The 17,774-nt window shown below is 35.6% G+C and overlaps 2 protein-coding genes across 4 annotated transcripts; both read right to left on the reverse strand.

The window, feature by feature from the left end:
* Window positions 1–1,091: 1,091 nt before the first annotated feature.
* On the reverse strand, window positions 1,092–2,087 carry LOC113361947 (CRIB domain-containing protein RIC4-like). Its single transcript, XM_026605015.1, has 2 exons — window positions 1,631–2,087; window positions 1,092–1,523 (listed from the first exon to the last, which is right to left on the reverse strand). Exons 1-2 carry the CDS (start codon window positions 1,875–1,877, stop codon window positions 1,321–1,323), a joined length of 450 nt encoding a protein of 149 aa, XP_026460800.1. The 5' UTR covers window positions 1,878–2,087; the 3' UTR covers window positions 1,092–1,320.
* A 323-nt stretch (window positions 2,088–2,410) lies between these two features.
* On the reverse strand, window positions 2,411–5,210 carry LOC113358212. 3 transcript variants are annotated; one of them, XM_026601746.1, is made up of 3 exons: window positions 4,984–5,210; window positions 3,063–4,723; window positions 2,411–2,978 (listed from the first exon to the last, which is right to left on the reverse strand). In XM_026601746.1, exons 2-3 carry the CDS (start codon window positions 3,316–3,318, stop codon window positions 2,578–2,580), a joined length of 657 nt encoding a protein of 218 aa, XP_026457531.1. In that variant the 5' UTR covers window positions 3,319–4,723; window positions 4,984–5,210; the 3' UTR covers window positions 2,411–2,577. The 3 variants fall into 2 exon arrangements, 1 of the variants encoding a protein (XP_026457531.1); XR_003364287.1 differs by lacking the exon at window positions 4,984–5,210 and having other exon boundaries at window positions 3,063–4,958.
* Window positions 5,211–17,774: the final 12,564 nt, after the last annotated feature.

Here is a 17,774-nt window from a genome sequence, read left to right on the forward strand (position 1 = left end):
TCCCAAATTTCACAATCGGTTCACGTTACATAACATGTAATCCGATTTTGAACCTCATTTTTCCTGGAACATTTCGTCTTCACAATCGGATTACATATACACGTAAATGAACCGATTGTAAACTTCGTGTATTTTACGTGATTATCAAGTGAAGGAATCGGATTATGCACATCACCAACAAAAACCGATTTTGGTCACGTACCCATCGCGCCAGAAATTTACTACAATCGAATTATATGATGATGAACAACAACCGATTGTTGTACCCAATTTGGGGACTTTACCCAGAATCGGTTTATGTGGTGATATCGAATAAACCGATTCTGGGGAATTTTTTTGAATTGTTTTCCCCTTTTGGGCTTTCTAGACTTGCAAATACATGTTTGTGGATCATTACAACTCATACCTGTCTATTTGAAGCATTATCACCTTCTTCTTCCCGGAGAAATTATTCTTGTGCTTGAATAATATCCTCAAGCATTATTTGGTTGACATTCTCTTCTTCATTCAACAAATTATCCAATTCGGTAGGATCGAAATCATGATTATATGATGCACCCACTTCTTCAGCACTACTAGAGTCTTCATTGTCACTATAAAGTTTCATTTTTGATAAAAAAATCACAAACCCTACTTTTTTCCCTCTACTTGTTCTTTCCCTCCAAACCTTAAAAGAGGAAATTCATAATCCTACCACTATAATCAAACTCAATCACTAATTAATTTAACTAATACTAACTTAATTAATCATCACTAATGAATAAGGGCATATTACGCATTAACATAAATAGGAGGATAAGGGGTTTCGAGAGATTATTTCTTAATGACCTTTTTTGTTTTTTAGTCTTAGGCCCGAATTAAGTGTCATAGGTCCCAATTTAGCCCGGTAAAAAATTGAAAGAAAATGAGTCGGGAACTCGTGATCATTTCTAGTTCTTGGTTTATGCTGGTGCACATTTCTACATGGATTCTTTAATCTTTTTAATTGGAAAACTGTATTTGGCAGGAAAAATAAACAGTTGAAAATAAATCACATTTATCTAAAAAGAAAACTACTAATGGGATTTTAGTATTAGTGTTGACACGACCGATTGTCAAAATACATACATATATATATGGTTAAAATATCGAAATTAAGAAATACAGTCATTTTAAAAGTAACATAGATACAGTTCATAGTTGTGTAGAATTACTACTAACTCAGATTTGTGTGGATTCATTGTGATTATCAACAAGTTAATCACCATCATTTATCATAAACATCATGAAACAAATACAAAAACCCATGCATGAACAAGGTTAATAATTATCAGCTAAAGACTACATTAGAGAATCCATGCAAGGAATAGATGAGAAGAGCTCAAGAGGATTTAGGTTGTTCTCGTTATTGTCCCAACTGCATCCCTTGATAATGGTTGTAGCTTTACTATTATTTCCATCCCAACCGATTTGTGTTACATGCTTAACATCTGTTGGAAATCCTATTTCCATATCCATCTTTATGTCATCATCTTCTTTGTACGCTAAAAACAATAAAAAAAACCAAACCAAACCAAGAAAAGATAATAAATAAATAAATTATACCAAAAACACACAAATAACTTAAAACATATTGGCATTATAGGATTACCAAACAACTGAGACAAGTTCTTGAAGTTCTTTATCAATTTGTAGAAGCTCAAGGAGATATTTGGTTTAGCAAGAGTTGAGTTCTTTGTATTTACTTCTTCTCCATCTGTGCTACTCTCATCTTCTTTTTCTGATTGTTCACGTTCAAGTTTTGATTTCTTAGGATCATCCACCACAGCTACACTAGACTGAGAAACACAACCGATGGAGAAAGGAAGGATCACTAGTCTTTCGATGCGACTTCTCATCCTTACTACGGACGTACTATACAAGAACACCAAAACAAACAAAACTAGAAAACAAATAGTAATTGATTTTTAATTTTTCAGGAGAAATGATATGGTTAATGGCATAGCATTAGAAAAATTTGGAAGACAAAGTTTCTTGTTTATATATTTGACTGCTCAACGGTTTAAGCTTTGCTAACAAGATTTGATGATTTGATATTACATGCTCTCAAGTTGGTTGAGAAATCTAAAAAGAGACAGAGATACCTAATCTTGGTTGTTGGACACTTATAGCTTACACACACCTCACTTTAATCTCACTCTACTCTACTCTTTGTTTCTTCTCTTGCAGATGAAGTTTCATTTCCTTGGTAGCCCAAATTCATTTCTTCTCTATTAAACTTGCTTTTCTTGTACGTCTTTTCTTTTGTTTTGGTTGGAATCTTGAAGACATGTGTTTAAGACTTAAAAATTACTACGAGTTTAAGTTTAAAATTTGACATAACAGGAGATTGTCAAAAAGAGGAAAAGGTATAATGGCAATGATTCTCTCACAAAAACGTTTTTCAAGTTTCTCAATTGCTGCAGAGGAATACATGACAGCTCAAGCTGTGTTACCCAACAGTGAAAACCCAAGCAGTAACCTGAACAATCAAAAAGGTGAATTATACAATTTAAGTTGTTTGAGAAGTTCTAAAACCATCAAAAACCAAGTTTACTGCTAAACAGCGGCCGCATTGTTAGAAAGTTGTGATGGAGATCCAAGGCCAAGCATTTCATCAAATGTGAATGTGGTAGAATCAGCAGTAGCCTCCTTGTTTTCAATTTCCTCGTAATTGTCGTTGTGGTAATCTGGAAGCTCTTCAAGCTTCTCTAGATTAATTGCAAAGCTATCTCGCATTTCGGGGTCATTATAAGAAGCCATCATCTTTGAATTCATCCTCACGTACACTAAATCATTTAAGACGTCCTCAGGTAGCTTGTTTAGCTTCTTTGTCTTTGCAGCTTCAAATGCACTCCAATTTCGTGCTAAACCCGAAGAAGCACATGGCTGGCTCAAAATGCGGATAGCAACCTTACGTAGCAAAGGAACTTCTCCGCCGTTATATTCCCACCAGATACCTACAAAATGTGTAAAAGTTTGCTTACAAATCCAGTACATAGCAAATAATAGAACAGATCAACCTTAAAAGCCAATGGACCTACGTGGATGAGCCTTCTTCATCATGAACACTGAGAGCGTGTTAAACAGCTTTGAACTTTTGCCATTGTAAAGCAACAATTGTGCAGCAAAATCGCCCATCTCTTTTGTGCCAAGTAAGTTCTCTGCAACGTAATTCATGCCATCTCTAACATTAGCCAGCTCATATTTGATTTTCCCATCATACATTAAAGAGGGATTTAGAAATGCAGCTGCTGCGTGTATCTTATGAACTTTTGTTCCCTGCCATTTTGTAAACATTTCCCACAGCTCAAAGTATTTCCTGGGATCAGTAGTAAACCGTCGCTTGAGCTCCACGCTTGCTTTTTCTATCGACTCATATAAGTAACCAGCAGTTGATCCCTCACCTTCAACCAAATACAGTACTTTTATAAGAGGCTCGAAAACTGATATTACATCCTTGAGTCCTCCCCAAAAGGTTTCACTTTAAATTGTTCGAGTAACACTGTCTCCAACTTCAGTTCTGCTGAAACTCAGATCTATCCACTCCCGAGAGACAACAGTCAAGTGTAAATTTGCTTCAACTTCTGCAATAGATTGAAGCATTATATGGTGGGAAAAAAATCTGGTTTTACAGGGTTTTTTTAACTCCTTCTCACCAGTGTGTGACCTCATTAACCTTAAAACCTCAGGGTACTTGTACATGTAATCCACTATTATCTTGGCATCATCGACAATGTTATGTATCCATTCAACTCCTTCGTAAAAATCTTCCAACAGAACTTGAATCTCACTGGCAGCACATTGTGTTCTGTAGATATGAGGATATCTCCTTGTAACCCAATCATCTTCAAAAGCATGACGTGTAGCATTATTTGCGATTATCTGCACCACATTACCTGGTGCGATTATCTGCACCACATTACCTGCATGACGTGTAGCATAATGATAGGAGACATAACCATAGCTCCAACAAATGCATCTCCTTTCCTTGGCGCAGATATTTCAACAGATTTTAAGAAAACAGCCCCCTTTGGAGAATAAGCAACTACATTGATTAAAGAGCAATCTCTCGAATCAGTCCAAATGTCTGCCATTAAAGTACATCCTGTGAGAGGCCAAGACTCCTTTACTGTATTGACATACTCCTCAACATCGCTCCTTGCATCTCTCACCAAATTTGTACAAAGATTCATATAGGTTGGCAACGAGTAACTAGTACCACATTCAGCAACTGCCTTCATCATTGAAACAAATGACGGTGACTGGATAACATCGAAGGGAATGTTATTCATTACAAAGGCTTGAGCTACCAGTTTATCCACTTGCAGTTTACCCATATCCTTATTGCAAGAAGCTACTATAGAAGTTTGTTGTCCATCGGTAGAAGCACCAGGACAAGAAGTAACATTGACTAACGATAAATCAACTGCATTTCCCTCCCCGTTTGCTGAATACGATACACTTTTCCTTTTCTTGTAAGGGGAATCTTTACCACGAACAGCAATGAAAGCCAAAGCTTGGACATCATCTGGCACGGAATTACAAATGGCAATATCTATCCCTGGTTGTCTAGACAAATGAGATTTGACCCGTGCAATTCCCCCAGGATAATCTTTATGACAAAATTTGCAACGAAAACGCCCTTTTAATTCCTCTGCATACTCCCAGAAACTATCTTTTCGTCTTACCATTCTACCTTCTCCTACATGAAACCAAAACATTATCCCTCTACCATGAAGATTAAACCAACAGAACCACAGGGTCCATATCACCAAGCAAAGAGTACAGCTCAGTGCGCAATTTATCACAGAACCTTTATTAAGCTAGCATTAAAAGTAAAACCTTAGAATAAGAGGCAAAAGAGAAACCCTAAAACGAGAACCTCAAAATTGAAGCTCAATATAGAGAGATACATATAGTACACAAAAATCCCAATAATTCATGAAGAGAAATTTTTTTTACCTGAATTTGAAAAGTAAGGAAATGAACTATACAATACGGCGGAAATTAACAATCATGCGGTACTTTAATTAAGGAAGATGAGATGTCGCCGGACAACGGGGAAGACGGTAATAATTATCGGAGAATGCAAAGAGAGAAACAGACAGGTGAAGATTGTGGCCGAACTTTTGTTATCATTCGGCGATGGAAATCTGAAAATTAAGTTTTAGGGTTATAGATCTTCGAGAAAGACGTCCCGTTCTTTACAAAAAACTAAAGTATGAAATGCGATTTTTATTTATGTGAATCCAACGGCTACAGGTTGATTCTAAGTTTTTTTTTTTCCTTTTGGATTTTTGTTAGAGGGAGAGCAAAATATCCTTGCATTTTTAAGGTGACTCCAAAAGAATTAGGGGCGACACAAAAAGACAAAAAAGGTCACCCAAACATAAAATGTAGCCATCCCTTATCTCCCGTTTTTTTAATGGCCAAACTACCCTTTACAATCGGTAGATAATTTTACAATCGGGAAGTTAATCCACAATCAGAAGTCAATTTAGTTTATATAACTTCCGAATATAAAGTATCTCCAAAATAAAATCCTCAATTTTTTGAATTTTGATTATCCTATAATCGGTAGTAAATAAAGTTATCTTGACTCCCGATTAAAGTAGACCTTTGGCTAAAATGCTACCATAATCGTTAGTGAATTTAGGTTATTTAACTCCCGAATATAGAGTAGTCCCAAAATGAGATTTTGCGAAAATTCTTTATCTTTTGAATTTTGATTATCCTATAATCGGTAGTAAATAAAGTTATCTTGACTCCCGATTAAAGTAGACCTTTGGAAAAAATGCTACCATAATCTGTATTGAATTTAGGTTATTTAACTCCGGAATATAAAGTAGCCCCAAAATGAGATTTTGCAAAAATTCTCAATTTTTTGAATTTTGGTTGAGCCTATAATCAATAGTAAATGAAGTTATCTTGACTTCCGATTATTCATTGGTTCTCTTTGCAAATATCCTACCATAATCGGTAGTCAAGATAGTTCATATAACTACCGAATATACAGTAGCCCCAAAATGAGATTTTGCCAAAATCATCTATGTTTTGAATTTTGGTTGAGCCTATAATCGGTAGTAAATGAGGTAAAATCCTGACTTCCGATTATACAGTGACTCTCTTTGCAAATATTCAACCATATTCGGTAGTCAAAATAGTTCACATAACTACCGAATACAGAGTAGCCCCAAAATGAGATTTTACAAAACCCCATTTTTTTTGAGATTTGGTTGAGCCTATAATCGTAATAAATGAATTTATCATTAACTTCCGATTAATAGTTGCCCCAAATACACATTTAGCACAAATTCATATCAATCGGTAGTCTCTGTGCGTTTCTTAACTACCGATTTACTCTCAACAATCGGTTCAAAAATAACTTCCGATTACGGAAGGGCATTAACGTATTCTACTATCCTTTTGGACATCCCTTAACCTTGTCTATGGATTGGGCATAAAAAAGTCGCCCCTAACTCTTTCGGAGTCGCCCATAAAAATGTCAGGCAAAATATGATGCGAGGACAGCAAAATCGTTGTCTGACTTCCTAATTTATTTATTTTTGATGAACAAGAGCAAAAGCTCCCAATTTCATATAATGTTAAGCATGTTTACAAAATCAAATACATCATAATTGAAATACATGAACAAATACAAGATTTATGTATCCTAAAATACAACAAAAGTACTAAACTAAACTCATGTAGTTCGTTGAGGAATTCGATGTTATTTGAGGAATGGTGTGAAGTTTCTGATTCCACCATTTGAATTGTTGTTCTTCTTGTTGTATTCCTAAAATACAACAAGATTTATCTTCTTCTTTAAGATTTGATGCTCCTATAAAAAGAGGAGTAATATGCATTGTATATCGAAAATACGATCACATCTGGTAGCCATGGATCTTCACAGGAATGGAGATCTACGTCCAGCCATTGCAATTCGCCCTCAAAGATGAATTTGAAACAATCGATATAACCGCCTTGAAGGCTATATGAAATTGTTATACAAACATATAATAAGAAATCAAGATAGCATACATAAGCCATCTCATTGATAAGAAAAATAAAAAGAACCTAGAAATTGGTGGAATAACAATTTGTTTTATTGGATACTATACAAAGTAGAAAGACCAACCTTGATTGGCCCGGAAGATCTGAAAAATCAGACCAAATTCGGGCAGATCAAGATAAAAAAACGAAGAAGTTGGAAGTTTTCTTTTCTTTTGCGGTTTTTGGAGGAGGAGAGAGAAATTTTTTTATTTTTTTTTTGACTTACTAATTAGGACAAACTTGATATATTTTTCAAACTCAGTCTTAATATCCTTATAAACCACATGTAATTTTCACACGGTTTAAACAATTAAGTTATTCTCTTATATTTTCGTGTGAGTAATCATGAACCCTAGAAATTCCAGTTTGCATTTTTAAAAAATCCAATGTCTCAAACATAGAAATTACAGCAGAACATATATGCAATGATATTAACAAATCTCAAGTTCCTAGTTATATCTTCATCGGAATGTTTTACAACCTTTATAACTAGTGTTGTTATCTTCCTCTACTCCCGTTGTATTCTAACGTGGGCAAATTTGGATTTTAATTTGAGGTGCTTTTCTTTAATGATTTGTTCATGAACATATTGATGACTCGGCACTTAGAGGCCCACTAATCTTTCATTTCTTTAAGAAAAGTAATGATCGCTCGTTTGCAGCAATGGCAGAGCAGATAAGCAAGGAATCTGCTGTGATAATGTTTGAACGTATGATTCCCTTTCTCATCTTATCTCCTACCCTATATTGCCAATGAAAAATTAATGATGTAAAAACTCGTATAAGAGAGGAGATTTTTCTTTTATAGTTTAGAAAATGAAATTTCTAGTGTTCATGATTTAGAAGAGAAGGAACTTGTCTGGTTAGTAAAGACATTTTAGACCGAGTTAGAAAAAAGGTACTGAGTTGGCCTTTGTTATTGAGTCAACTATAAATTTTGCGCTCCTCAGATCATATTTTGTTCTCCCTGTAACAATTTTTTGTTGGTAAAAAACAAACTTTATACAAAAAATAATAATTACGAGGCAAAATGGTTATATTCAGGTTTAGCGTTCTTTTATCATCCACAGTGAGGGTTCCAAAACACTTTTCCAAAGAAAACCGAGTTTTCTCCCCCCATAACTTCATTGGGAGACCAGGAAACTTCACCCGTGCGGTTACTTGGGAAATTTTTTGTTTAGCATCATCAAAACCAAGGTACCATTCTTATTTGGTTGTTGGTAGTACCATTCTTATTTGGTTGTTGGTACTTAGTTTCCACCAATCTTAGTGTTTGGTCTAAGTTTTGTCCAACTTGGTGTTTGGTACCTGAAATAAATGTTGACCCGCATAGACTTAGTTGAGTCAAATTTTCTAATAGTTAAATATGTAGATACTAAAATGTCTTTTACTGTAGTAATAACAATGACAAAACCAAGTCCTTAACCTATTATTATACCGAGTCACCCCGGTCCAAACCGAGTCGCACTGGTCCAAACCACCGAGATTAAATTCTTTTCACGAACTCTTTTTTTTGTTGCTCGATATGAATCTCTTTCTCTCTTTAGTTGTCTGTCTCTACTCTTTGCTACCACGTCTTTATTCTCTTTCTTCTCCACTATAAATTTTTTTTGTTTTGTTGGAATCATCAACTAAACATATCAAACTTTGTCTTTAATTGCATCAAATGATGAAGGATATCGTTGTTGCAGAGATTTGGAAACTAAGATTAATTTTGGAGATTTTGATGAAAGAAGAAGCCAAGCATAGGTTATGTAATTGTTGTTGGAGAGATGATTATGATTTAGTTATGGTATAATTTGTATTCATTTAGGGTTTTGATTTTTTTTTTGGGTTTTAATTTGGGTTCATAATAGAATTGATTCATTTCGTTAGGGGTTCAATTAGGGTTTCAATTGGGATTTTATTAGCGCTTCCATTACCGATTTTGATAGAAGGAGAAGAAACGATTAGTTCTTGCTGCAGATTCACTAGTCTAATTTGAGTTTCAGAAGGGTACAACGAATCTGGTTGTTATTTATTTATGTTTCCTCAATCTCAATAGCATAGATTGTTGAATATTAGGTCACCAAAAGATGATCAAGATGAAATAAAAAAGAAATATTTTTGTAAAAACCTAAAATCGCCAGCGCAAAAAAATAAACAATCGCAGAGTGGACGAATAAATACAGTTCGCCACTATGATAAAATCGAGTGATCGACACAACATTGGTCTCTAGCTATAGAAAGTTTTGTCTCTAATGGTTTAATCCCCAACGACTTTATTTTTCATTCATAAATAAATTCACTTTATTCATCCATATTAACTCACACCTCTCTATTTTTTACTACCGATTTTGTTTTCCACAAATTATTCTCATTTTTCTTCTAGTGTATCAAAGTGAAGAGTTTACATAAAGATCTAATAAAGGGTGTGTTGATGGTGGTTTTAGTTCAGGACTAAAATTGTAAAACCAGTTGCTCATGGTGGTTTTCGATTTAGGGATACAATTGTAAAATCCCGTATTGAATGTGATGTCATCCTATAAAGGAGTAAAGGCCTTTTAGAAAGTAATGAGTGTTCAAACCTCTTTACTTATATATGTATTGAGCAATTCGACATATTTATGAAATTTATCAGAATGGTGCGTCAATCCCAGATATCCTATAAATTTCAACCTATTGCATTAATTATTAATGCATGATTCACCTGGTATTTTCTTGTGCTATGTTCCCAGCCAAACTCTCATTATTGACATGACATGACGACGAGGTGTTCACTCTCAGCAGAGTAACATGAATCTCCCGAAGTGCCAGTATTGAGATCTGCATGAAAATACCCACACATCTGCATCACTCTCTGACAAAGAGAATCTCGTATCGGCGCACTTTTAAGTTGGATCGATCACGCTTGAATTCCTTAAGGAAAATCTAGACTGTTAATATCAGTCTCAGAAACAATCACGGCCACACAATTTGGCCGCATGTTTTAGCAAACCCAGACCACTCCTGGCAGAATTAGGTAATCACCGCATCGACCGCCTGTGGGCCTACTAGTGTCCCAACCAATCAGACTTTATTTAAACACATTCCAGCGTTGTCAAACGCCAACCCTAAACAGAGTGGTCACGCTGTTAAAAGAAGCTCGAACGAGCTAGACTGTCCAAAACAGTCTCAGAAGCATCACGAACGTCCAACTTTGCCAGCCTGGTTGGACGGCTTGGATCCTCCTACGAACGGTTAAGGAATTGCTAACATGATTATTGGCGGGCCCACTAGTGCCCTAGTCGAGCGACTTGCATGCGACAAACCTATAGAGTGCTCAATCGCTTACCCAAACATGGGCGTTCACGCTGCGTAAAATAGCTCAAACGAATTGAGACCAGCAAAGACGGTCTCAAAACGCATCACATCCGTCCAACTTAGACGGCCTAGCTGGACGGCTTAGATCGCATCTTGAGCGATCAAACAATCCCGGGCGTTTCCACCGGCGACCCAGCTACACGGCAAGCCGAGAACGTATAGAATTGTTCACCCAAAGTAGGGTGAACGCGCTGCTTTAGAAACCCTAAAATTACGTTTACAGCAACATACTACTTTCGCAAATCGATCACAACCATCCAACTTCTCCGACCGAATTGATTGGCTTAGATTTAATTTTAGGTGACCCAGGGGATGTCAGCGTGCTCGCTGGAAACCCACCTTTGTACGTAGTCGATCGACCTACTCAAACCCAAACGCAACACCTCGATTCGCTCGCTCAAAAGAGAGTTGGTCGATCGACCTACTCAAACCCAAACGCAACACCTCGAGTCGCTCGCTCAAAAGAGAGTTGGTCGATCGACCTCCAAACCCTAAAAAAATCACGTCAACGACATCGAACAACTGCCGCAAATCAATCACGACCATCCAACTTCGCCAGCCTAGTTGGACGGTGTATATTTATTTTCAGAAAATTAACAAAGTGGAGTTATGACCGTCGACCATCACTCCTCCACAGGAAGTGATCGACCAGGTAGTAGTTCGCCCACAGGGTAATCGAACGATCACCCCAAAATGGTCGATCACGCTACCCTTTTAAGACGCTTATTCGCGGCTTATTCAATCAGGCTTTAAAACAATGATGCTTCATACACATCGATTAAATTGAGCTGCTTAAATGCGATGCTTCACATGCATCAAATACGTACGATATTTCATGCCGGCTTCATAAACAACTTAGTTGCTTAACTTAATAGCACCATATGATATTCTTTGCGAGCAAGTCCCACGACTTGACCCACTTACTCGAGACATCAAACATGTCACAAACTGGGGGATACTTACTAGGGTATTGGTCTGGCGGTTTACAGCATGCGGCGTGCAACGCTCCCATTACGAGATTGTGTCAGGAAAGGACGAACGGTTAACAATGATGAGAGTAGTGGGTGAAGGCGTGATCACGTGATGATCACCATCTCTTGCATAACCCCACTACTCCACTACTTAATCTTCTCCACTTCCTACGAGATCAGGGTTGCGCTCAAATGACTTGTATAAATAGGTTTTCAACCTATTTCGACAAGAGGAGGAACACACGTGTTATCAACACAAGTATCCAGAAACTATTTTCTGATACGCAAGTCATAAACATCCACACCTTCAACACTCTGATTTAAAAAACCTTCTCTGCTTCCCTCCCTAAGATCAACCCTTCTCCTTCACCTTGTGACCGAATTGAATCTGGAACGACCATTTCTTGGTTTATGCCAGTGTCTTACATATTGATTTCTCTAATCTAAAAGCATTCCTGTGCAGTGCATTTGTTTAGGGTTTGAACTCGTTTCTCATCAACACACCCCAAATTACCAAAAACAGCAGAATCAGTTTTTACCCTCAAACAGGGTGAAATAAATGAAAAAGGCGAAGAATTAGCGCCACCTGGTCTAGTGAAAATTTGACAACAAAATCGTATGTATGAGTTTAAGAATCCTAAAGTAATATCTGATCCAAATTTACTTTTAAACCATATGTGAGCACATCAAGTCTGATCTGGATGTCACAGATTGAGAGGTGGTGGGTTATAATTCCACAATGTTAACTTGTTGTTAGAGCACTGCTCAGTTAAACCCACTAAGCGTTGGTATGTCAAGTTTGGTTGTCATATTTAGTTCCAAAACTCGAGTCGCTTAATAAGTGAATTAGAGTCAACTTCGCTAGGTTAGACTAGAAACGGTAAAAATATTGCGCTCCAGTTACTCACGAAGATTAGAAGATGGATTGAAGATAACTAAGAATTATCCTTCAGCTTGAGGTTAATAACTACAGACTTGACTTGTTCCATTTCTATCTACTAGTTTCTTTCAAATCGTTTAAGATTGAAAACATAACATGCAAGGTTATATATATAGTATATTAGACTTGATCATCATATTGAGATCAAAGGTCAAGGAACAATGTATCAATAGTGGTAAGTTCTTTATATTGGTATATTGAATTACAAAGCATAATGCTTATTTTTTGGACTTCGTAATTACGACATCGACATAATCTTTGTAATTCATTACTAGATTGTGTGGTAAACATAGGTTTGATTTCATACCTAGAATACTATGTTTTATCACATTGGTTTAAGGAAGTAGATATACGAACTTGTCTCGTAATCGAAAGGATCAAAAGGATTAATGGTCTCGCTTTTTATTGCAGATATTATGTTGGACCAATCCTAATATATATATGGAATCAAGGTAGAACCGATCCTAGCTTATGTTGGGAGTCAAGGTAGAACCGATCCCTAACTATATTGAGAGTCAAGGTAGAACCAATCCTAACTTGATTTAGGAGTTAAGGTAGAACCGGTCCCAATAGGTAAAAACCAATTTACATAAGTCATGTACACTTTAGGGTTTGTGTGATTTTGAAAAGTGAGTTTGGAAAACATGAAAGTTCAAGATGTCGACATAATTTGGACATGAGTATAATTCTTATATTTTATTGTCCAAAGATATTCCTTGATACTCAAGGTGATCCCAATCCTAAATATTGAGAATCTTTGAATTAAGATTTTCGATTATATGCTTCTGGTTTTCCAGCAAATCAAAACATATCTCTTGGGAAGTTATATTAGTTAGGTGTTAAACTAATATTAAATATTTTCTAATGAGAGATTTTGGAATTACAGGATGGATATTAGTTGGAAATATGAAAACCGAAATTAGGTATTTAATGAATATCTTGAGAATATTTTCGGTTTTGAAATTTCCTTGTTGTCCAAAGAACCCTGATCTATAAATAGTTGAGTTTGCATTTCTTGCAAACTATCCTAAGAGTCAGGAAAACTTCATTCGTGTTGTTTCTGGTGGAGCTGTCTATCCGGAGAGGAAAGTACCCTAATTAGGCGAAATCTCTTACGACCGCTCGTTAAAAGACTTCTGTGGGATCAAGAATCTCTACGAGTATCATTGGTAGGAAACTAGATAATTGCACTGTTATTGTAGTTTTCGATTATTGATTTGAGTGACTAATGGTTGTTGAATCTTTGATTGCACCAAGTTTGATTATTCCATGATCCTTCTCTTATGATATAAGGCCACTCAAACTATATCAAAGATTTAGCGTTTCTACAGATCTAAGTAATTCTATATCTGTAAGATAGATTCATTGGATTGCCATTGTTAATAAACTCCGCTATGTGCGAAAAATCAATAGAGAAATGAAGTTTCTTTTTGCAGGTTATTACTTTGAAAATTAAATCGAAGATTGAAGACTTTGAAGTTTGAAGACTTTGCTCTTGTGTTTTTATCTTAGTGTTACTTTCCGTGACTTGATTTTTCCAAGATTAAAAGGTTGTTTATTTCGATAAATACAAGCCTTTTGAGATTTACAAGTTGTTTGTGATTTTATCATAAACCTTGTAATCAAGATTGATTATTTCGGTAATCTTTGTCTTGTTAGATCTCGTAACCTAGGAGTTTCGGATCTGGTAACAGATTATAAAAACAGAAGATCTGTAATAGTGTTTTCATCATATATTTCGGTATTGTGATTGGAAAGTGAGTTTGTTTACCAAATATTTTTGATCCTTTATTGTTTGGAATATGATCCAAAGGAATCTTGTCCCAGTTGAAAGATTGGTAGCAGAAATTATTGTAAACCATTAAGAAGATCTACTAGATATATAACCTAAAGAGAACATATGTTCTGCTAGGATATCTAATATTCTAACGTCTATTGAGAACTCAGGTTTTGTTAGATGTTATCAAAACAAGAATACTGCTGAAGCTAAGTAACTAGGATTTTAGATTTCTTGGTCTTATCTGAAAAGAGGAGGGTACCCAAATATACCTCAATCTAAAACTTTTCCACCTATAAGTCCTTTCTCCGAAAGTGATTGTCTATGGGCTGAGTCAAGACAATACAACTAATCGGTTCACACTTCGTGTGACCGTCTATGGATACGAGATCGAGACAATATGACAACGAAGTATGATTACTTGATAATAGGTTTGGACTTAACTAAACACAATAGGATTTCTATCAAGTAATTAGGAATTAACGTTTGTGTATTTTACTTCTAATTATAATAAAAACAATTATAATTGCGGAAATAGAAAAGTAAAAGACACAACAAGATTTTGTTAACGAGGAAATCGAAAATGCATAAAAACTCCGGGACCTTATCCAGAATTGAATACTCTCAGGATTAAGCCGCTATACAAAATCTGAACCAACTTCGTATAGTTGAGGCCAAGCAACTAAACCTATAGTTCACCTAGTTCCGTATGTTTCCCTGCGCCTCCAACTTGCAATAAGTCACACACTTGGAACAATTCCTTTGGTTCGTATTCCAAACAGTAAAGGAACAACAAATCTGTTCGGTAACAACTCTTTTCAAACAACGTGATATGAGTTTGACAAAAGGATCTTCCGTTTATCCCAATAAACTCCTTTGTCAGGTTCTTAGATCAATCTATTAACAACTACCAAACTAATTGTCTAGACTATGTGATCAATACTTTGAATCACAAAGAATTGTATTGATGCCGATCTACTCAACTAATCAATCAAGGTTATCACAAAGATAAACCGATTATAGTTGGATCCCCAGCCGATAAAGTTTTGTGCACACCAAAGATTATGAACTCAAATAAGAAATCTTCTTTGTCTTCAAATCTTCTTATATCTTCAATAAACACTTGCACACAAACAACTTGAATCTCTTGTGATCAATCACACACAGAACAGAGTCTGTTTACAATGGATTATCAAAAGACGTCTTTAGATCTACAAACAGTCTAAAGATCCCCGTTGATACTTCGATATAGTTTGAGTGAATCTTATATAATAAGAGAAGATTCTCAAGCATAAACAAACTAGGTGCAATCAAAGTTCAACAACCCTTAGTCAATCAAATCAATCAAAAACTAATAATAAACTGCAATTATCTAGTTTCCCAACAACAGTACTCGTAGATCTTCCCAATCCCAAAGAAGTCTTTAAAACGAGCGGTCGTAAAAGATTTCACCTAATTAGGGTAATTTCCTCTCCGAATAGACGGCTCCACCAATAACAACACAACTAGGTAGTTTTGCTGGCTCTGAGGATTAGTTTGCTCGAAATGCAAACTTCAATATTTATAGACCAAGGAAGTTTGGACACCAAGGAATTTCCAAAACCGAAAATATTCTCAAGATATGCAATATATTTCCAAATTCGGTTTCCATAATTCCTGGAAATGCTCTGTCCAAATATTGATCGAAATCTCAGTAGAAATTCTCCAATTAGTAAATGCACATTACCAATTTTTATTTTCTAAAGATATGCATTTTAATTGCTGGAAATAAAAAGCATACAAAACTAAAAACCTTAATAAAAAGATTCTCAATTTATTTCGATCCGGGATTCTCCTTTAGTTATTAAGGAATATCTTTGAACAATAAAAGATAAGAATTACTGCACATGTTCAAAGTATGTCGACATCTTTACTTTGTAAATCCTTTTTCATATTTACAATCTTAGAACCGATTTTTCACACTTCCAAACGAGTTTAGAATTGGTTCATCTGACTTCCAAGAACTATGTGATTGATTATCCTATCAAATCACCATTAATGGGTTTCACGGTTCTACCAAAACACAAAGCTTCGGTTCTACCTCCATGTGGGTACTAGGATGGGTCACACTAGATTTCCAAAAATTGGTTTACTAGGTACTAGGATCGGTTACCACATAATTATGGTATTTACTTGTAATAGGTTGCACAAGTCATATGATCGGTTACCAATTACTTAGACTTGTTGTACCTCTTACAAGGATCGATTCCACATACTTGTGATCGGTTGCACCTCTTACTAGGATCAGTTCCCCAATGTCTAGAGTTGGTCATACCAATTACAAAATATCGATCATACCATCTCAGGTGATTACTTAAGATCGGTTTCACTAATAAAAGTCATACCAATACAAAAGTCAGGACTTGTAAATAGTTTTACCAAGACACATAAACAAGTTATGAGCGGTTATACTAAACACACATATTGGTAATCCAAAGATTTGCAATGAATAACAAATACCAATAAGCCTAACGATTTCCCTTTCTATTCATAAAACAAGTTTATGAATTGTACTTCCTTTAAACGAATGTAAAACATTGTTTCCTATGAAGAAATCTTCACCCATACCCATACATAATTACAATAACATTCATACGATTATGTCGATGTCTTATATACGAAGTTCAAAAGATCGACCTTATACTTCGTATTGTAATTCCTTAATACTATGTCTAACTAGAGTATAATCATTCACAGCTTCGCAATTATATTTTCAATATGCACGACTTGAAAGATACGTTAGGAATGAAACAGTTCAAGTCAAATATTACTAACCTCAAGAGGAAGGATGATGTCGTCGTTGTAGCTCTTTACTTCTTCACATTCTTCAAGTCTTCGAGTAATACTTGTAAGTCTCATATCCTAGTAACTTTCTACCTAACCTATACGAAGTTGACTCTAGTAAATAATCAAGCGACTCTTTAAATGAGTTTTGGTTCACTAAAATATGACAACCAAACTTGACATACCAACGCTTGGTGGGTTCAACCGAGCAATGCTCTAACAATCTCTCCCTTTATTAATTTTTGTGACAAAACTATTACATCATATGGATAAACAAATTACAAGAATTCATTACACATACGCTTCATTCCGAGTTTCAACAACACAATAACCTGTATACATTCAATCCATAAATGCCGTTGTTGACATTATAATAACAAAGCTAATATTCCCCCTAAGGGTAAGATATGTAGATTTTTCAATCCGCACGTCTTTGCTATTCCCTTTGTAGTCCATATAACTACAAGTATCAATATGATATGTTACTCCCCCCATAGTCTATGCTTTACTCTTTCGTTAGATATAACGTTTGAGCACCATTGTCCATTCCTTAGTGATACCAAATCACTTGTTCACTACATATATTTCTCCCCCTTTTTGTCACAAAATGACAAAGGTACGAGCAAATAAAGGACAAACCGAAAGGATCTTACAAATGATAGGTGTCTAAAACACCTAATTTTATATCTAGTATTTATACTTTCTTTGATATTTTTTTTGTGAATTATGTATCTTATATTTGCTTTTGATTTATTAGGTACTCTGGAGTCATACGGAGAAAAAGAAGAAGAAATCACCCAATTGGAGTAAAAGGGCAAAAGCGTCAATTCATATGCAATTACTAGGCG

Source organism: Papaver somniferum, chromosome 3, assembly GCF_003573695.1.
Source record: "Papaver somniferum cultivar HN1 chromosome 3, ASM357369v1, whole genome shotgun sequence".
Lineage (NCBI taxonomy): Eukaryota > Viridiplantae > Streptophyta > Magnoliopsida > Ranunculales > Papaveraceae > Papaver > Papaver somniferum.

Excerpts from the sequence above, each read along its gene's own strand:
- LOC113361947 (XM_026605015.1), bottom strand. The coding sequence starts at position 1,877 with ATGAGAAGTCGCATCGAAAGACTAGTGATCCTTCCTTTCTCCATCGGT. Across the intron at positions 1,524-1,630 it reads GAACTTGTCTCAGTTGTTTG|CGTACAAAGAAGATGATGAC; the intron begins GTAATCCTATAA and ends TATTGTTTTTAG.
- LOC113358212 (XM_026601746.1), bottom strand. The coding sequence starts at position 3,318 with ATGTTTACAAAATGGCAGGGAACAAAAGTTCATAAGATACACGCAGCA. Across the intron at positions 2,979-3,062 it reads GATGAAGAAGGCTCATCCAC|GTATCTGGTGGGAATATAAC; the intron begins GTAGGTCCATTG and ends CACATTTTGTAG.